At 45.9% G+C, this 21,393-nt stretch overlaps 1 protein-coding gene and 1 long non-coding RNA gene across 5 annotated transcripts in view; one reads left to right on the forward strand and one right to left on the reverse strand.

Annotated features, from left to right (window-relative positions):
• The window catches only part of LOC144378834 (uncharacterized), a 101,439-nt gene that overhangs the window by 53,999 nt on the left and 26,047 nt on the right, over positions 1-21,393 (reverse strand). The window lies entirely within an intron of this gene.
• On the forward strand, positions 16,148-21,390 carry ACTC1 (actin alpha cardiac muscle 1). Its single transcript, XM_036109144.2, has 7 exons — positions 16,148-16,183; positions 16,798-16,948; positions 18,108-18,432; positions 19,095-19,256; positions 19,412-19,603; positions 20,404-20,585; positions 21,065-21,390. Exons 2-7 carry the CDS (start codon positions 16,820-16,822, stop codon positions 21,206-21,208), a joined length of 1,134 nt encoding a protein of 377 aa, XP_035965037.1. The 5' UTR covers positions 16,148-16,183; positions 16,798-16,819; the 3' UTR covers positions 21,209-21,390.

A 21,393-nucleotide genomic window follows, 5' to 3' on the forward strand; every position in this document is an offset into this window, starting at 1 on the left:
ACTAGAGAAAATCCATAAATCAGCACAGGATCGGAATCTGAGTGTGAAGGCAGGGCAGAGTGACAAGTCCAGCATAGGTCTCTGATACACTGGCAAAATTTCCCTCCTTTTTTGGCCAAGGTTACGTTGTTTTCCGTTGTATTGACAAGGTGTTATACGTAAGTACCCTAAGCCCACGGCAGAAGCTATGTATCTCTTTCTTTCCTTTCCGTAGTTTACAGGGACCTTAATTTTTTTTTTCCAATGTAACAACAGAATTTGTCACGGGATGAGAATTCTCCCTCAGTTCATTGCTCAGAAAATATATAATCCTTTGTTTCTCAGGGCCAAATTCCTAGGTTTTTGTTTTTGTTTGTTTTTTGCATGCAAGCACTCTTAATAATCAAAATATAGAATAATCGTTCCTTTTAAAAATGGGTAAGATAAAGTTCTTAAAGACATTTCACTTTTCTTAGCTTTACACACTCAATATTGTCACTCATTAGTAGGCTTTGGGGGAGATATACACTATGGTTCCTGGCCTTTGGAAGCCTAAATTTCGAAAGGAGAGAAAGGGTAAGCACTGAGAGGATACTAAAGACACCTGACTGAAGCTCATGTGTTTATGATCTCCATATGCATAGAACAAGCAACCTGTATCTGATTAGAAGATGGGAGCTGGGGAGAGCAGAAACTGGTTGGGGATGAAGGCACAGGAAGGACTTTATTCTTGCTTTGGAAGTCAAGTTGGCTTGGCGTTGGGCTGGAAAGATTTTTTAAAGGGGAATGCCGACAGAGATTAGAAGAAAAGGAGAAACATGATTTGGCAGGAAAGATTAGAGATGATATTCTGGGCAGAGAGAGAGAGAAAGAGGGAGAGAGAAAGCAAGAAATAGTCTTGGAGATTAAATTGGTAGGGTTATCTGGCTAAAGAGGTAAAATTCTGAAGTCAAGGGATAGAGAACAAGGCAAATGTTATGTTAATATGTCACTTCCTTCACTACATTTGGTATTGTCTGTCTTTTAGATTTTAGTCATCCTACTCTCTGTGATGGCAGCTTATTTTAATTTTTATTTTATTTTCTTAAGTTTTATTTTTATTTATTTTTTAGAGAGAAAGAGAGAGAGTGTGGCGGGGTGGGGTGGAGGGAGAGGGAGAGTCTCAAGTAGACTCCCTGCTGAGTGTGGAGCCCAGTGTGGGGCTCCACACGGGGCTGAGCTCAGGATCCTGAGATCACGACCTGAGCCAAAACCAGGAGTCGGAGGGTTAACTGATTGTGCCACCCAGGCACCCAGCTCATTTTAATTTTAATTTGCATTTCCTGTTGCTATTGAGACTGAGTGTACTTTCAAATGTTGATTGGCTGCTTGGATATCCTCTTTTGTGTAGTGCCTCTGTAAGTCTTTTGTCCATTTTTATATTGGCTTGTCTGTCTTTTTCTTGATTTATAGGAATTCTTTATATAGCCTGAATCTAAGCCCTTTGTGGGATGTATGTATTGCAAATATTTTCTCCCCAGTGTTTTCTCCCCTAATAGATTCTTTGTTGAAGAGAAGTTCTTGTTATTTCTGTAGAGTTAGTGTTTTCTGTTTAAGAAATCTTTGCCTAGGTGTGCCTGGGTGGCTCAGTCGGTTAAGTGTCTGCCTTCAGCTCAGGTCATGATCCCAGGGTCCAGAGATTGAGCATTCTCCCTGCCGCCCCGCTCATGTGTACTCTCTCTCTGCTTTCTCTCTCTCAAATAAATAAATTAAAAATCTTAAAAAAAAGAAAGAAATCTTTGCCTATTCCAAAGTAATCAATATATTATCCTATGTTATATTCTAAGAACTTAATTCTTTCAACTCACTCATTTAGATCTACAATTTGCTTAGAATTGAAATTTGCATATGGTGTGAGAGGAGGTCAAGATTCATCGTTTTCTTCATATGATTATCCGACTGATCCAGAACCATTTATTAAGAAGATCATCACTTCCTCAGTATTGTTCAAGTTGGCATTTGTCAAAATCAATTATACATTTATGTGTGGGTCAGTTTCTGAACTATTTGTCTAAAGTTGCACAAATGCAGCACTCTATTATCTTGGCTTTATCATAACTCTTGCTATCCAGTAGTGTATGTCCTTCAGCTTTGTTGTTCTTTAAGGTTATCTTAGCCATTCTTGGCTCTTTGCATTTCTGTATAATTTTAGAATAAGCATTTCTGTACACACACGCACTGCTAGTAATTTGAAGGGATTGCATTGAATCTAAAAATCAATTTAGGTTGAACTGACTGTTATAATGTTGAATCTTCTGACTCATAAACATGACGTGTCTCTCCATTTACTTAGGTCTTCTTTAACTTATTGCACTAATATTTTGTAGTTTTATCTGTAGCTGTCTTATGTATCGTTAGCTGGATTTAATCCTAGGTACGGATGTTTTCTGGTGCTATTTTAGATGGTATATTTCAAATGTTATCTTTTCACTTGTTTATTGTTAGCATGTAAAGATAAAGTTAACTTGTATTTTGTCCCTTCATTCACTTTGTTATATTCACTTATTAAATTGAATAGTTTGGCTATAAATCCTTTTTGAATTTTTTACACTCACTATTAATGACAGCTTTGTTTCTTCCTTTCCAATTCTTATACCTTTTATTTATATTTCTTGACTTCCTGCACTGTTGAAGAGCACTGGGATAATGTAAAATAGAAGTGATGATAGCTGACATCTGTGGTCTTCCTCACAATCTCAGGGAACAAGAGATAAAATATAATGTTGTAGATTTATTGTAGATACTCCTTATTAGATTAAGGATTTTCCTTCTATTTCTAGTTTGCTAAGAGTTTTTATTATGAATAGACGTTAACTTTTATCAAATGTGTTTTCCGCATATTGGACAGATCATATGATCATTCTGCTATGTTCTGTTAATGTGCTGAATTATATGAACTGAATTTTATTTATTTTTTTATTAAAGATTTTATATATTTGACAGAGAGAGACACAGAGAGAGAGGGAACACAAGCAGGGGGAGTGGGAGAGGGAGAAGCAGGCTTCTCGCTGAGCAGGGAGCCCGATGTGGGGCTTGATCCCAGGACTCTGGGAACATGACCTGAGCCAAAGGCAGACGCTTAATGACTGAGCCACCCAGGCGCCCCTGAACTGAATTTTAAATGTTAAACCAGCCGTGTATTCTTTCGTTCTCTTTGCTTTACCCTGAATATATTCTACTGACCCACCCTAAAACTCACTGATCCTCTCTAACTGTGTCAATCTGCTCTTAAAATCATCTATTGAGTTATTAATTTGTTATATGTTTAGCTTTAAATTTTCATATGATTCTTTTTAAAAAGATTCCGATTCCTTGATGAAATTTTCTATTTTGCCGCTTATTTTCTTGAGCATATTAGTCAGTTTTTTTAAAACATATCTAACATGTAGGTCAGATAAGTTCAGTATCCAGAGCTCCCTATGGTCTCCTTCCATTGCCCATTTTTTTCTTGTGGGTTTTCAATTGCGTGGTCTTGCCAAGTACTCCTTTATGTATATGTATGTACCAGACATGGTGTACAAAAAACTGCAGAGATAACTTAAAGCTGTGTAGGATGTTAGATTCCTCCAGAGGGTGTTTCCTTTTGATTTTGGCAGACAGGTTAAGGCCAATCACTTTACACTATCTTGGGATTGAGCTGACTCAAAGTCTGATTACTGTCCATCTCTCTTACCCCCTAAGGTGGAGCTTATTGTGGGTCTCAGCTGACGGCCTGGACTGTTTACCAGGGTCACTCTTTTTTGGCAGGCCCCGTACTCCAACGCTGTCTCTCCCCGACCCCAGCCCCATGTGTGGCCAAGGTTGAGAACAACTGGCCTAGATTTGTGTTTGCTTGATAACCTCTATCTGTAAAACTGAGTATCACTGTTCCCTGCGTTCACACGCTCCTGTCTTTTTGAGGTTCCCGCCTCTTTGGCATTTCCAAGAGTCCCTGGGGGGCATCTTACAGACACTCAAGGTAAAGTACGGACTGTGCTACTCTGGCCACTGCCGTGCCCCATCCACTCTGGCCGTCATTTGCACGGCCTTTGCCCCTTCCTCCCAGCTGCCAACAGCCAGGCCTCATGGCCACCTTCCAGTGCTGCGTCTCAGGCTAAGCCTCGGTCGCTGTTCAGGTGTGGATCTGGACCAGAGCAGGAAACTAACTTCCCGTCCTTTATGTTCTGTTCTGTTACCATGTGCTCCCAGCTGAGGCCTTCAGGTACCAAGTGGTGTGGGGCAGCTCTCTTTGTTTGCAAAATATGCTTTTTGGTTCAAAGTGTTCACCTGCTCCTGGAGTAGTTTCTTTTGGGATGGTGTCAACGGCTACCATGCTGAGTCCGCTCACTGTGCCAGATTCCACCTTAAGTAGGTATCAGTTCTCCTGCTGGGCTCTTTCATCACCCTGTAGTTTGCCTACTGTCATCGGCACCTGAGTCATCAACATGCCCGTGGACCTTGGAAACTCGTCAGCCCAGCAGCGCCTAACTCCACATGCCAGAACTATCCGGCCAGTACTCCTGCTATGAATATAGGGCATTTGATATATTTAGTGCATCTATGTAAATTTCATCAATTATGATCACCTGGATATAAGAACTAATTCACTCAGACTCAAACTGACTGGAAAACTAAAAAAAACTGAATTTTTTGTACAACCTATACTTGATTTTTAATACTTTGGCAGTTTGAGATAATTGTAGATTCACATGCACTTGTACAAAAGAATCCAGAGATCCCATAGACCTTCATGCAGTTCTCCCCCCATGATAACAACTTGTATAACTAGAGTACAATATCACAACTAGCAAATTGACATTGATATATCCCATCAACTGCATTCAGATATCCCCAGTTTCCGTATATGTCTGTGTGTCCATTTAGTGCAAGGCCATTTTACTGCACACACAGATTCATATGGCCACCAAAATACAGAAGCGTTCCACCACAAGGAACCTTCATTGCCAGCCTGCTGACGCCACCCTGGTGGCAGGTGAGGAGCACCGCCTGCTTCCAACTGGCAGAAAACGGAAGATCGGTCCCTCAGTCCCACAAACACAACTGAGCAGACCCAGAGCACCACCCCCTGATTCTGCGGGGGTGGTGGGTGGGGAGGATGATCAGCTCCCTATTCTGCCCCATTGAAACTAGGGAGAGGGGGATGCAGTTTTCCTATTAGGGCATTAATGTTTGGCCAGAGTAGGGCAGGTGGCCAAAAAGGCTTTCCGTGGGGGGGCCAGTCCTTTGTCGGTTCTCTGACTGGAAGGAACAGATTTTCCCTGTAGCTTACTTTATCCATGCCTATTGGCGATTCCAGGACGGAGGCTACTCTAGCTCCCAGCCTGGGCTATATGGGAGGAAGTAAGGAAACCTAGACTCATCACCATGTTGTTTCTCAAGTCCCAAAGTCGCCAGGCAGTCCACCTTCTTCTTTCCTCCTTTGAATCTTCCTATGTTTGTTTGATATATTATGTCCACAGTTGTAACAGGGAGCACCTGGAAGGAATAGGGTGCTCCATCTTGGCTAGAACCAGAGGTCTGATCTGTACTTGATTTTTAAGAGAAATAAATAGCTAACAGGTATGCTGATGCCAACAGTTAACTCATGTAAGCAACTTTTCAAGATGTTATAACTTCAGTCTAGCTCAGTATTCTCTGGCAATATTCTATGTCTGATATGTAGATGTGTGTGTGTGTGACAAGAATTTGTGTTCAAGATGAGAATATTCTGTAAATAACTTCTGAAGCATCAAGGGAAATGACATTATCTTCTCTGTAGTTTTGTGTGGGTGTATTTAGATGAGTTTAATTCTCTAAGCAAAGGTTGTTTTCCACTGTGTCAGAAACCCAATACCTAACCAATCTGGCTAAAATACAATACCAATCTGGCTAAAAGAGATTTTATTTCACATAGGTATCTTGAAGCAGAGTTAGATGATTAACCAAATATGAAGACAGTTGTTTTTTTTTTAAGATTTTATTTATTTATTTGACAAAGAGAGACACAGCAAGAGGGAACACAAGCAGGGGGAGTGGGAGAGGGAGAAGCAGGCTTCCCGCTGACCAGGGAGCCCTATCCGGGGCTCAATCCCTGGACCCTGGGATCATGACCTGAGCCGAAGGTAGACGCTTAATGACTGAGCCACCCAGGTGCCCCAAATATGAAGACAGTTTTTAAAAACAGCTTCACTGGGGGCACTGGGTAGCTCAGTCGGTTAAGCCTCTGATTTCAGCTCAGGTCATGATCTCAGGGTCCTGGGATTGAGCCACATGTGTAGCCCTGCATTGAGCCACATGTTGAACCCAGTGTCATGCTCCACACTCAGTGGGGAGTCTGCTAGTCCCTCTCCCTCTCCCTTTGCCCTCCCCCAGCTCATGCTCTTTCTCTTTCTCTCTCTCTCTCAAATAAATAAATAAAATCTTTAAAAAAGTAAAAGTAACACCACTGGTGAAAAAGATCCTAAACATCTCTCGGAGATGCAATATCTTTCTTCAAGTATGTGGAGGTTATTATGTAGAAACCCCCAGCTGGGTAAGCAAGACGAAAACGTGCCAGACTTTAAGCAAGAGGATGTTAAATTAGATTGTTTTCCTCCTTTCTGATATTTATAAAAATTAATACATGCTTCTGGAAAAATATTAATACATAAATATAAAATGGGAAATGTAACAGGTCCCTTGCTCTCTTGCCCTTCAACACCCTCCCCTCTGTTAACAGTTTTGGTGTGTTTGGTTAGATTTTTAGAAAGAGGCTTCAGCAGTCAAAGTTTTCTCTACAAACAAGCAAACTTGAAACTTCTCAGTCCCAGGAGATTTTTACGATCAATCATGGGAAATGAGGTGGGGTAAGTGGGGAAGAACTCTCTCTCAAGTCTGTTCCAGCTTTCAACGCATGAAGAGAAAGACGTGGCTGCCCTTTAAAACACACACACAGGCACACGCACACACTTTGCACTTGCAAAGGCTATTTCAGAGACGACTTCAGTAGTGTGCTTATTTCAGACTTTACATGGAACCGTCTCAAAGTACAGCATGGGCTGTGTGGCGGGCATTCAATGCCTGCCTGTTGAACACACTATTCCAAGAGGGAACAACGGACCTTCGTCTGTGTGCTTCACTTTTTTGAACAATGATTAGTAAAGAAACTCATTACACAAACATAGTTAATATACCTAAGCTTGCCAGTTTTATACTAAAGTTCCAGTTCTGTTGTTGTTTTCTTAAATCTTCGAATCCTGGCCTTCAGTAGTCCTGTCCCCCTCTAAACTCATTTACAAAATGATGCCAAACTGGTGTGAGTTGGGTATCGTTGGGTAATGTTGAGTCCATTAGTCTATATAGGCTCAGCTCAAAACCCATAGACTATGAAGCCTTGCCCAAGCGCCATGACAAGGACTCTCTCCCTCTTTCCAACGCCTTCCCGCCTTGGTGAAATACCTTTGTATGCTGCTTAACACAGGTCTTTGTGGTGGATGGTGGAGTTCATGTACCATCTAACATAATGTACGCATTTTCTTGGTGTGCAGGCATTGTCTCACTCATTGTAGTATTCTTGGCTCCACATGGTACAACACCTTACCCAGAGAAGGCATTTAATAAATATTGATTAAATGGGCAGATTGAATAAGCCACATCTTGATTTTAAGGGAACCCCAGTTAGCTACAAAATTGGATTTTTCCTCCTGTTCATAGCTACATTTGCACAATAAGTATCACTACTTTGATTCTACTTAAAAATAATGCTTTTTCAAATCAATGAATTTCTTCATCTGAAAAATTTTGCTAAGTGATTTGTAAAATGGGAGACTAAGGATATATTTGAGTTTCCACATAGGTGAAGACAAGCCTGAATTTCCCAGGGAAATTATTTAAAACCCTTTGTTCAAAGCCAGTCACCGAGAACAGGATGCTTTTTTTGGTTGATGCTGAGAATTTAAAACACCGTTCAGAGAGACAAGGAGGGTAAAAGATACTTTCCTGGAAATGACATGGGCTCTGCCAATCAGGCACTATGTTTTTCTAGCATGCCACATTTGGGGGGAAAAGGTGTATTCAGATGTATCAAAGTCTCAGTGTGGTGACATTATAAAATGTTACCTGGAGCTCCTCCACCCACAAATATCTGAAGAAACAAAGGGCATCTGTTCATTCTTAGATGCTGCTCCAACACCAACCTTGAGGTTTTGAAACCCTGTCTATGTGATTGTGACTGACTCAGAGGCTTTGGAAAGGTGTACTCCACCTATCCATGTGACATCTCTATGAAATCTAGGAAGTAGAAGCAATAAATCTACTCATGACTGATTCTGATTCACACAAGTATGTTCCAGGTGAGAAAGTAGGCAAACTTAGCATTTAACTTTTCATATGTAGTCAGAATAAAGGTGAGCTTCCAGATCAAAGAAAGATCGGACTACATAAAGTTATAAGTTATGGAACAATATTTTAGGGTTTGATATTTAAGCCTGAAGTGTGGGCACTTCTAGAACACTGGAGCCATTCTAATAAAGCTTTCTGCTTCCTGGGATCAGTTTTGACTTTCCCATTACTATTTTGGGGCCCACGTCTCTGAGTTGGACGAAATGAGCACAGCTTACCCTAGGTTTTCTACTGCCCAGTGTGAAAGCAAAGCGTCAGTCCTTATGCCAGTATCTATATGTGTTTCTGCTTTAACGTTGTCGGGTTTCATGGGAAGGGTAGAGGAGCTGTAGGTCACTCCCCCATTGCCATCTCCCTGCCCCCTCTCCTCACCCCCACCCACCATCTTGAGCCAGCAGCATAAGGGTGTGATCCTCGGGTGGACACCACAAATGACTGATTACACCAGTCTAAAGGATCAGCTTGGTGTAGGGTTACAGGGGTCCCTTTTTGTACCTCTGAAGAAGAGCTCTGGACTCTCTTCTCATTGGACAGAGGACCCAGAAAGAAGATGGCTGTATCCACTGGTGGGGAGATGAACCTGGCATGAATCTTTTGTGGCAGTTAGAAATATTGAGCTCTAATATTAAACAGCAGCTAGAATCTCTCCCCGGAAAATTGCATACTCAAATAGAATTTAACTGAACAGGGGACACCCTTCTTGTTCATCCATAAAGAATGTTCTCACCTGAGGTCTACCCAGTTCTTGCAGGTATTTCTTTGGTGATACAATACCTTACTCTGTTACATCCTTTGGGTCATGCCCGAGATCTTTCTGATCATTTTTCAAAGCCACATCATGGTTGTTGTTTTTTTTTAAAGATTTTATTTATTTATTTGACAGAGAGAGACACAGCGAGAGCAGGAACACAAGCAGGGGGAGTGGGAGAGGGAGAAGCAGGCTTCCCGCTGAGCAGGGAGCCCGATGCGGGGCTCGATCCCAGAACCCTGGGATCATGACCTGAGCCGAAGGCAGACGCTTAACGACTGAGCCACCCAGGTACCCCCCACATCATGGTTTAATGGCTGATTCTTTTCCCTTCTCAGTTATCGCAGCCTGGTTCTTGTCTCTGAAAGGTCAGAAGCACCTAGTCCTAGTTATTTATGTGAGTGCTGGCATTCACACTCAAGTAAGGACTTGGGAGGGCTTTTCAGTTGTTTTTATTTTGGAGGCATGCTCTCTGTTTCCTTCCCCGAGTTAATACAGATCACTGGCTTTAGGCAAAGCCTTTGTCTTTATTACTTTCCTAATTTCTGAAATTAAATTAGAGGCTGTGAGGGAGAAGTGAATTGGTTATCTGTAGTCTTAACCAAGAGGAACTTGGAAATACTGATCATACAATCGCTGTAAACATGTTCCCCAAAACAGCTGCTCTCCAACCCCCCACATGAAGACAAAGCGCTCAGCAACATATTTAATATGGTTTAGTTTTATGTTAGCAGTGGATCTCTGCTTTTAGACGGCAGTTTTGAAAGAGTTCAACAGCTGAGTTGGAAACTACCACCTGCCCTCTGAAATATATAAGTGAGATATGGATGGTGGAGTTTCATGGGCAGACCCTGCTCCCAACTTGGCATTCTTTGGTTCCAGCTGTTGACCAGGGATAATTTAGATTACGAAAGTAAAACCAAGAAATGCTTTAAATGTAAATTCCTTGCATTGCATGTCTCTCTTTGAAGAACAAGTGGACATTCTTGCAAACTACCAGAATAGGAGGCTGGCTTTCTTCAGTCCAGCGGCTGTTAAGTAGATATGGAAGCCAAGGCCTCATGAATTTTATATCACATTTAGTTTTATTTTAGGGAGGTTAAGATATAGGCCTTAAAAAACTCAACCAGACGTGTCATTTCCTTTGTACTTTTCTGGTCATGTTGTCTCGTTTGCCACAATTAGCACATCTTATTTTTGTAGTGGAGGAAATATTATTCCAAGTTTCCAACTATACCTATCATGATGTTAAGAGGAAAACTGACACAATACTGTACTTGCACTGGGATGAAAGAAACCTACAGACACCTACAAGTCCTCTGGGGCTCTTGGCCACCTGTACAATCAATGATAACTCTGATTCCAATTTCAAATACTTTCCCCACTGTCCCCAGTGTTCAACCTTATCTATTTGTTCATTCATCCTTTGTTTTGTCCCACAGAAGATTTATGGCAGCTTACAAAGATAGACAAAAGTTAAAAATGGGAGACAAAGAAAAAATGAAAAGTCGAACTGGGTTGTAAAATGGATCCTAACAATTTGGTTTTGTTTGTTTTTTTAAGGTTTTTATTTTTTTTTTAAGATTTATTTATTTAGTTGGCAGAGAGAGAGAGAGAAAACATAAGCAGGGGGAGCTGGAGAGGGAGAGGGAGAGGGAGAAGCAGACTCCAGGCTGAGCTGGGAGCTGCACACCAGGCTCGATCCCAGGACTCTGGGACCATGTCCTGAGCCAAAGGCAGACACTTACCTAACTAAGCCACCCAGGTGCCCCGGATCATAACGATTTGTAATGATGTTAACTATTGGGCCACATGGGTGGTTTTCTAAGATTTTTCTTAGCCCCTGCCAAAAGAAAAACCTGGTGAGTCACTAGATTCAGGACCTCCAGGATCACAACAAACCAGGTACTTGACGGAAGTGCTACTGTTCTTGGGACTAGAGCCAGCATGGACATTTTTCTAAGTAGCTCATAAAGGAGACCATGTCCTCCGATGAACGCCGGTGACGGCATTTTTGCAAGAGAGGCGGTAATACCTCCGTTTGGGACAGAGGGGGTGTATTCCTTACACAGCCCCTCGGTGTAGGCTGGTGACGTCACATCAAAGAGCAGTTTTGCAGATGCTGCAGCTGCCAGTCAGTCCTGCTTCCTCTAGGAAGCTTCATCCGGACCATGCCCCGTATGAAGTCTCAAGCTAGTGCGTGGCCCCTAGTAAGTGCTCAGTAAATGTTAGTGATTAGTATTCTGACTACTATCCTCGTATGTCGCATGTGGGCCCAAACTTGACCTTTCCCGGGAAGGAGATGGGCTCCACAGTATGCGGGGGAGTGAAAGGAGCCCGCGTCTCTGAGCTCACAGATCTCACCTACGCACTCTCTGGCACTTGTGTGAGCACGAATGGCGGTCAGGCTTGGGTTACGCAACGCCACATCTGGGCTCTCCAGGAAAGGCAGGCTTGCCCCAGGTAACACCTGAAAAACTGAAACTCCATAAATAGAGTTCTTGCCGGCGTGGGGAGCAAGCCAACTCTGAGCTAAGACGAACACCTTCCAAGCAGAAACCTGTGAGCATCAGCATTTCGTTCTTGGAGGGCAAAGTCCTTTTAAGGAATTTAAAAAAGGCTCTTAGAAATCCTTTTGTGAGTTCCCTGACTTATATCGGGAAAGAAGAGAGTGAAAATGCGGCTTATAGATGGTTAGGCCCATGTGACTCCAAGATCCAGAAGAATCCCCCTTCTACCTCCTGCTTCCCCTTTCCCCTTGCTCCTTGCTTTGTCCTCCTTTTCAAAATCTCATTAAATGGTTCATCACCTATCATGTCAGAAGGCAGTCACCGCCAGAATCGGCCAAGAGCAGAATCCATTTGGAGTTGAACTACCCTCCCCCCGAGTTAATCTCCTGGGTGGTTGCATGTGGAACAGGGGGAAGCATGTGGCCGAGATTAGGCATGCATTGGTATTGAATTCTGAGCACCAGGATGTGTGCCCCGCCGCCCCGCATCCCTCACAGTCACGTCACTTTCTTCTTTTAATGAAAACTAAAACCCAGCTCCAGCCAGAGGGCAGTGGGAGTGAACAAATGTGCAGGGGAAAGAAAAGAGAAATGTTTCAGAAGGCTGGCTCCCCCACCCCTGGTCTGGTCTAGAAAGAGCCTCTCCCTCCTTCCTAGCCCCAGGAATGCAGGAGAGGCCACAGAGGAGATGGGGAGGGCTCATGGGGAGGAATTAAGTGTGGCTCAAGTCTGTTTCTGACTTCTCTGTAAATACTGCGACACCTCCAATGGAGGAACAGCTGAGATAAGTGACTGCTAATCCCCCAGTGCCGGGAGGAGGCTGGCCGCTCCCTTCCAGATCCCAGCAGATGGTGGACGAAACAAGCTTCCCTCGAGGCAAGGGCAGCGGGAACTGTCCCACCTTCTGTTCCTTCAGCTTGCCCTGCACGTTTCCCTCATGGCCTGTCCCTGCCCAGAAGGGCCTCAAGGGCCCTTGAGAGCCCTGGGGACATACCCCTGCTTTGCCATCCCGCTGGGACACTCAAGGTCAGCCAAGCTGGCCCCCAGCCAGGGCTGGCAGCTTGGGCAGCATTCAGCAGAGCTCCGTGGGCAGGGGCAGAAACAGCCAGGCAGAGCTGCCAAGTTTCTTCCTCCGTGAATCACCTGAGAAGAGGGGTGGTGACTTACTTAAAATGCAGATTCAATCTTCCAAGGTGGAATCCGGGAAGTTGAATTTCTATTAGGCGGCCCAGGTCATTTGGCTGCGAGTGGTTCTAGCATATTCCACTCTGAGAAGCTGCAGTCCGAGGAGATGAGAAAGCATTTCGGGTGGTGGTCAGAGCAGGGCGCAATCAGGGGCCTGAGTTTGAATCCTCACTCTTCCCTTTGCTCAGCTCTGTGACCTCTAGCAAAAGAGGCCCCATTGGTTCCCTGCCTCGGAGGATACAGACCAGTCTTTCTCAAACTGCAGGATGCAGCCTCTCCTGGCTTTTGAAGTCACTTTCATCAAAATTTGCATCAAAAATGCAAGTGGGAGATTGGCTGCACACCAGTGTGAATGTACTTAAGACTGCTGAACTGCACAATTCTAAATGGTGAAGAGGGTGAATTTTAAGTTCATTAAATTTAAATTTTTTTTTAATTTTAAAAAAGGAGTATCTAGACTGCACCACAGAGGATAAGTCATTTTTACATACTTAAGTAAACGTGACAGAAGCCAATCTTAATTTTCAAATTAAACGGACCCCTCAAAGACTTATCAAATGAAAATAGTCATTGAGTCTTACTTTCCCATTGACTTGTATTTTAAAACATATAAAATAGGGTTCGGAGTTTTAAAAGGTGGCAATTGAGCAGTATTACAATGAACAGATATTGAACTCTCATACAGCTTTAAGGGAAAAAAGTGTTCTTTCTTACCATAAATATAATGCATATGAAAATACGTTTTGTTTTAGGTGGGAAAGAAATGAAACTGTTCTAAAAATATTTTAAGGGGTTGGATCGTCTTCTGAAACTGGTCTCTGTGCTCCGCCCTACCCATCTCCACCAGGGCAGACTGATCCCAAGGTGGGCAGGCTGGAATTGGCCTCCTGAGCCCTGGAAGTATCTGCAGAGGATTCAGGTCAATAGCCTCTGTGCTCAGTGATCCACTGGACTTTCCAGGAGCTCCCTTTGCGCGAATGGCCATGAATGTGGCAATCTGCCATCTGCCACTCCCAGGTTGAAACTTTCTTCCACACAAATGTTCATGAACTTCAGTCCTACTCTACTTTAAAGACAATAAAATGATATTCTTCAAGAAGGCTTTCTCTGAGCCCTCTTTTGGATCCCTCTTTTCATGACTATCCCCACGATTCCCTTCTTTTTCATCCCAGCATGCACCATAAGTGGCCCTGACTTTTCTGTAATTGTCCAGCTCTGCTCTCCTTATCACTATATTCCTGTGACTAGCCCAGTTCTTGTCCCATAAATATTTGCTGAATCAATAAATGAATGAAATTGACCCAGTTCTTCCAAAGAGAAAGCTACTGCTGCCCCCAAGAGTATCTGAGTTGCTGAATTGTAATAGTGACAATTTGCTTTATATCTTCTATGTGGATGCTATCACTTGGCCCTAATTATTTTGATAATTAATGACCCTTGTCAGAAAAGAGTTATCGTTATTGTGTCCTTTTTTGGAGGCGAAAATTGAGGCTCAGGGAAGTGAAGTGATGTGCCTGAGACCAAATGCACCATAAGTGATAGAAGCAGGATTTGAACTCAGGGCTGTCTGGCTGTACCCCAGTCCCATCTCTCCTTTTTCTTGGCTCTTCTGCATCTGCGTGAGCTGAGGCAGCTCTTCTCTTTGCATCCTATCAACGGGCATTTTCTTTGTAAAAGGCCTACTGTGTGGCAGGGCATGACCCCCGCCAGACCCCCCCACCTGGCTCCATCACCCAGCTGCCCCCACAGTTTCTTCTCCAGACCAACCCAAACATGGTTGGGGAGTTCAGCAGGGAGGGCCCAACATTCCCCAGTCCGGACAAATATCTAATCAGTAGACCTCCTCAGCATATCAATCCAAGACCACTCTAGAGATGAATGCCTGTGCCCAGTTTTCTATTTTTAACTGGTGTGAGCAGGAGGGAAAACACAAGCATTAAAAATCAAAGTGCCAGTCAAGAACGGAGAATACGGGACACCCCAGAGCAGCAAATCAGTGATCTGTGTCCTTATGTCTCCCTGTTCCTTTCCCCTCTCCCAAGTTCATGGCATCTTTCCGTCCCCTTTTCCAAAATCCCAAGATCCTTCTAGATCTGTTTCCACGAAGGAGCTGATACCATTTGTACCACTGCTTCTCCTACTCTAATATGTGTGTGTGTGTGTGTGTGTCTGTGTGTATATATATGAATCAACTGGGCATCTTGCCAATTCCGATTCAGTAGTTCAGAGGGTGGGGGTGGGGTGGAGGCCCGGACTCTGCTTTTCTAACTCTGCTGTCCTGTGATGTGTTCATTTGGTTGAAGCTGCTGTTATCTTCTTGACAAGAATACTGCTCTTTCAGTCTTGTCTCCACTTGGAATAAAGGTCTTTGCACCCCAGTTTACAGAGGTTCATCTATTCACCAGCAAGTGCATAGGCAGCTTTTGGCATTGGGTCCTTCATTCACTTTGGCAGCAGGGGATCCTTTTCTGGCCTGAAGACAGGAGTCTGAGTTTGAGCAAAACCTTGGCAGCAGGAGGAGAGCTACCTGATATCCATGCTGGGGTAAACCTGGCCCCCTTCTCCAGCAAGACTTGGCCAGGCTCTCACTCCAGTTCTTGTTAGCCTCTTCCCTAGCCAGACCCTAAGCCATGCATGAGCGGCAGATCAAGGTGGCCTCGGTTAATCTCTGCTTTCTGACCTAGAGGAGCATAGCCCCCATGCATCCAAGCTGGTGGGGACTAGACCAGAAGGGTGACCTGTCCCAGGTGCCCCCTTTTCTGGCCACCCCAAATGTGCTGCTGTGGTGCTCTTGGGGTCCACGGGGACTGCCAGGGCTCTAGTCCTCCAGCTCCCAGTCCTGGAAGATGAGAAGCTGCTGTCGCTCCCCTGCCGCCCTGGTCCAGCTGTCAGGACCCCTCAGCAGAGGGCAGAGGGCCAAGCCTTCTGGCTTGTCTGTGGCTTATTGTCTTAGGCTGGCGGGGCTGCGAGGAACAAACCCACAGCGCACCCAGGGTGCACCTCCATCCAAGAAGGGGGAGGAGGTGAGCTGGCGTCACTTAGTCTTCCCCTGCCCCCTACCCTTCACCGCCTACCCTGCCCTAGCTCCCTATTTGGCCATCCCCCTTGTTGCCCCCTCCCCTTCCTTACATGGTCTGGGAGCCCCCTGGCTGATCCTCTCCCCTGCCCTTGGCTCCATGAATGGCCTCGGCGCTCCTCAGTGGTGCGAAGGCGACCAAATAAGGCAAGGTGGCCGACCAGGCCCCCCACCCCTGCCCCCGGCCGCTGCAACTGACCCCGTCCATCAGCACACTATAAAGCGGCGCGCCCCGCGCCGGGCACCCAGCGCCTGCCGCCCGAGCCGAGCCGAGCCCGACCCGCGGACGGTGAGTCAGCGCCCTCCCGCCCGCCCCGCCCCGCCCGGCGCCGCACCCGACCGCAGCCCGCCCCGAGCCCGTGGCCCCCGAGCCGACCCCGAAGCCACTTTAAAAGAAAAAAAAACAAAAACAAAAAACCCACACTTTTCGATGCGGTTCTAACTTGTTTGGTGCTGGGTCGTCACAGGAGAGAGGCGCGCAGATCGCGAGCCCTGCGCCTCCCCGCCCCCGCGCGCCCCGGGCATTTGGGGTGCCTGCTCTCGTGCGCGTTTCCCTCCCGCTGGGGCTTAGGCATGGGGTGTGGTTGGGGTCCAAGTGGGCTCTCAGGTTGTGGAAAGGCAAAGCTATGAAGGGCTGGGGAGGCCTTGCTAAGGGGTTGACCGCACCTCCTTGCACCCGGGGCAGAGGGTGCCTCCTGGCCAGGGCGCCTGGGTGGGTCCCTCTCCCCTTCTCCACGCACGTCCGTCTCGGTCTCCACAGCCTCTTCCCACCTTGCCTCCTCTGCCCCGAGGGGAAGGGAGCTGGCAGGCTTCCCTCCTCCGGCCGCGAACCCTCCTCGGGGCGCGAGAAGGCCAGCGCCAGCGCGGGCGCTGAGCGCCGGCCGCCCTGCTCTCCACCTGCAGACCCCGCCGACGCTGCGCCAGGATGTGCGACGACGAGGAGACCACTGCTCTGGTGTGCGACAATGGCTCGGGGCTAGTGAAGGCCGGCTTCGCGGGGGATGACGCGCCCCGCGCCGTCTTCCCCTCCATCGTGGGCCGCCCACGCCACCAGGTAAACTTCCCGCTCCGCCTGGCCTGCTCTGGCCCCGGCCAGTCCCCGGCCTGCCACCTCCTCAGTCCAGCCATCTAGGAAATGTGTCACCTGCCCTTCCTGTTGCATGCACTGCTCAGGTCAAATAAGGAAAGGATGCATTTAGCCTGAAATCCAAGCCCGGACAAGCAGTGCTCACACCACCAGCAACATACCACCAACCACCGCGGCTCGTCCCCCTTCCACTTTGCAGGGACACAGCCCTCCAGGGGTCCCACGCCCTGTGTGAAAAACCAGCAGCTTCTCTCCTCCACCCCTGCCCTACATTTTTAGTACTGTCTTCCCTGCCCCTTCAGTTTCTAACTTGGCCTCCCTTGTCAGTCCTGCTCAAGACTCGTAACACTGTAACTTCTCCCAACCTACCAGGACCCAACCCACATTCCTCCCTGGTGTTCACAGCCAGCTCACTGGGCTCCCAAAGGATGTAAATCTCTCTGCTTCCTGGCTGTTGCATTTTTAGAAGCCGGGCGTGACAGAGGCAGCAAGTGCCATGGTGATAGTGACATACCACCTTGTTTATTAAAAGAGATGCCAGGCTCTCGGGCTCCGCCGGCCGCCTGGCCAGACGAGCCGCCAAGGAGGAAAGGGGTGTTGTCGGGGCTGGTCAGGCTGATGGGTTCCACAGGACAGCGCTGGGCCTGCTGGATTTCAGGGGCAGAGTGATAATGGCATAGCAGCCCATCTTTTTATGTTCACTTGATGAATGTCAAAATCTTTTCTTAGGAGAAACACAGTGTGTCATTAATTCAGTCATTCCACAGGGTGGTCATTTATATTCCGGTCGACATGGGTGATGAACTTAATAATTTAATGAAGGCATCATGGTATTTTTAAAATGAGGTGAGGCTATACTTCTTTGGTGAAATAGCTTTATTCCCCTCTCCCTAGTTTTATCCTAAAGGACAGAATTGTACCTGGGGAGAGTGTGTGTGGGGGTGGGGGAAAGGTACTAGATTGATTTTAAGTGATATTTCTAAACTGGGGTAAAATTCTATTTTTTATTGTTTCTGGTATTTATAAGATGTGCCTTGACTTGGGCAGTTAGATGTAAATTTATAAGGCATCAGTTACATTCCTAAAATAGCGGAAGCTTGATTTCCCCATCTTTGTCTTCGTATAGGGAGTCATGGTGGGTATGGGTCAGAAAGACTCCTACGTAGGTGATGAGGCCCAGAGCAAGCGAGGTATCCTGACTCTCAAGTACCCTATTGAGCACGGCATCATCACCAACTGGGATGACATGGAGAAGATCTGGCACCATACCTTCTACAACGAGCTCCGTGTGGCCCCTGAGGAGCACCCCACTCTGCTTACGGAGGCCCCACTGAACCCTAAGGCCAACCGTGAGAAGATGACCCAGATCATGTTTGAGACCTTCAATGTCCCTGCCATGTATGTGGCCATCCAGGCGGTGCTGTCCCTCTATGCTTCTGGCCGTACCACAGGTAAGTTTGGGCTGTGGAGACACTCACTGATTCACCACGTCCCAAAGTCACTGACCTTGCTATGAATCAGCTTCCCTCACACTCCCTGGGAAGGTGTCCTTGAGAAGAGAAGGAGGTAACAATAGTTTCAGATCCCATGCATTTCTACGAGTTGAAAGCACATGGAGTTAGATCTGAACCTTTCCTGAAGTATGTGACGCCACACACTTAAGGCTGCACACGATGTATAAACCTGGAATGTAGCCATCGCTGGTATGTGTTCCATACCAACACAGCCCCTGGGCACACGGCCCCAAGGAGAACCGACAGTCCCTACAGGGTCTGAGTCAAAAGAGAGAGAACGTGTGCAAATCAGATGGGAGGAAGGAAAAACACGCCTGGATGCTCCCATAATGTGCTAATGGCTGGTAAAAAGGATGGTCATTTGAAAGTGTCCTGGGGAAATTTTTCTACTACAATATTTAAAAGGGTGAGCTGTTGCTGGCTTCAGATTTAGCCCTCGTTATGCTCATTTTTATTCTGTGTGTGTAAGGAATCTAATTTGATCTGGATCCATGCCCAGTGCGAGTATCTTTTAGCCAAGATTGGAAGTGGGCTTTGACACAACTAAAGCAGTGGTGTCCTCAGGGATTTACTTTGTTCCCGTCTGTTTCTTCCGACAGGCATTGTTCTGGATTCTGGGGATGGTGTAACTCACAACGTTCCCATCTACGAGGGCTACGCTTTGCCCCATGCCATCATGCGTCTGGATCTAGCTGGTCGGGATCTCACTGACTACCTCATGAAGATCCTCACTGAGCGTGGCTACTCTTTTGTCACCACCGGTGTGTGTGTGTGTGTGTGTGTGTGTGTGTGTGTGTGTGTGTCTCATCTGCCACAGCATTGTGTCTGCTTTTTTCCTCCGCCAGAGAATCTACCTACCCCCTTACAGTTGACTTCATTCTCCAGAGCTTGACTCTGCTACCCTTTATCTCTGCAGCTGAACGTGAAATTGTCCGCGACATTAAAGAGAAGCTGTGCTATGTTGCCCTGGATTTCGAGAATGAAATGGCCACGGCTGCCTCTTCCTCATCCCTGGAAAAGAGCTACGAGCTGCCCGATGGCCAAGTCATCACCATTGGCAACGAGCGCTTTCGCTGCCCTGAGACACTATTCCAGCCCTCATTCATCGGTGAGTGGTAGGGTCTGGCGCAGGGGCCTGGCTCTTCCCTAAGAAATCTAGGGGTCCCCCAGAGTAAAACTGATTCTCATCAAGAAGGATTAAGGGGCCCTTGAGTTAAAAGAAGTCACAGCTCAGAGTCCCACACAGCTCAGCCTCAGATCCTGAGGGCTCATTAAAGGGATGGTCATCCTGTTCTGTTGCAGTGATATGATAAAGGATGACACGCTGACTTCATGTCAAAATAAAGAATGAGACAGAGTAGTAATTGAAGAATCTGTATCTGCAGGAAAGGAATGGTTACTCAGAAGTGCTGACTTATTCCAGTAAGTCCATTACCCAGTAGCTGGACTTCCTCTGAAGTTACTCATCATTAAATGCAACCATACGAGTCATACTCGTGGTAATAACTGGACCCTGGTAGTTTACCAAACATCTTGCCCCAGGAATGATTTCTAAGAGGAAGCTTGTCAGGATCTGATTTTAGCCCATCAGTAAAAATTGCATTAATCTAACTCTAATGCGTGTCTCACCCTTTCCAACATATCTCTATACATCTGATGCATGCGTTCGAGTGTTCACTCCAAACAGGTGCTAAACAAGGTGGTTTGTGTCTCGACAGTCTGTTGAGGATTAACTGTAAGAGACACCTGTTCCGCAAACGCCTTGCAGTATATCTTAAAGAAGAACACATGTTGCAGAGACAAATGGGCAACAGTTTATCAACACAAAGGAGTCCTGTTTTCTTCCCTCCACCCTGGGCCCCTGGCCCGAGTGCACTGTGATTTTTTTTTTTTTAAACTTATTTCTAGGTATGGAATCTGCTGGCATCCATGAAACCACTTACAATAGCATCATGAAGTGTGACATTGATATCCGCAAGGACCTGTATGCCAACAATGTCCTATCGGGAGGTACCACCATGTACCCTGGTATTGCCGATCGCATGCAAAAGGAAATCACTGCTCTGGCCCCCAGCACCATGAAGATCAAGGTAAAGAACCCCTGTGGGTGGGAGAGGCAAGGTGGGTCTTAGGATTGCATGCAGAACTCACACTGTGCTTCCCGTCTCCTATACGCTTTACCTCTTAGCTTTTCTAGCACTTTTCCCAAGATAAGAGACTTTAAAAACATTTTCAAGCAGTGGATAATAATAGATGCTGGAAGAAAAAAAAATACCCTAAATCTTTGAACACATTTTAAAAGTCTCCAACTTTTGGGCTAGCCTCCATCACACATTTAGCTTGTTGCCGCATTATACTCTAGTTCAGAGAAGTGGGGCAATTCTATTTTGTAGAGTCTTTGATAATGGACAGAATGAGCCAGAAGAAAATGCATAAAACTTGATTCCGCCATATTAATTTTTGGTATGAAATATCTCATATTTCTTTCTGTGAATCTCTCCAGCATGTTGCTTGATCTGTTTGCCTGGAGTGTTAGAGTTCACCGGAAGCATTTGTTTTCTTTCTGCAGATTATTGCTCCCCCCGAGCGTAAGTACTCTGTCTGGATTGGGGGCTCCATCCTGGCCTCCCTGTCCACCTTCCAGCAGATGTGGATCAGCAAGCAAGAGTATGATGAGGCAGGCCCATCCATCGTCCACCGCAAATGCTTCTAAGGTGCCTTCTCTCTTAGTCTACATTCAGGATGACAGTATTATGCTTCTTGGAGTCTTCTGAACCACCCTCCCTTATCTCTCATCAATCATTGTACAGTTTGTTTACACATGTGCAATTTATTTGTGCTTCTAATATTTATTGCTTTATAAATAAACCAGACCAGGACTTGCAACATACAAAAGCC

The sequence above is a fragment of the Halichoerus grypus genome, chromosome 8, assembly GCF_964656455.1.
Source record: "Halichoerus grypus chromosome 8, mHalGry1.hap1.1, whole genome shotgun sequence".
In the NCBI taxonomy this organism is placed as follows: Eukaryota; Metazoa; Chordata; class Mammalia; order Carnivora; family Phocidae; genus Halichoerus; species Halichoerus grypus.

Bases quoted from the DNA above. Each gene is read 5' to 3' on its own strand.
- ACTC1 (XM_036109144.2), top strand. From the start codon at position 16,820: ATGTGCGACGACGAGGAGACCACTGCTCTGGTGTGCGACAATGGCTCG. The intron at 19,257-19,411 runs GTGTGTGTGTGT...TTATCTCTGCAG, and splicing joins CTACTCTTTTGTCACCACCG to CTGAACGTGAAATTGTCCGC. The intron at 19,604-20,403 runs GTGAGTGGTAGG...ACTTATTTCTAG, and splicing joins ATTCCAGCCCTCATTCATCG to GTATGGAATCTGCTGGCATC.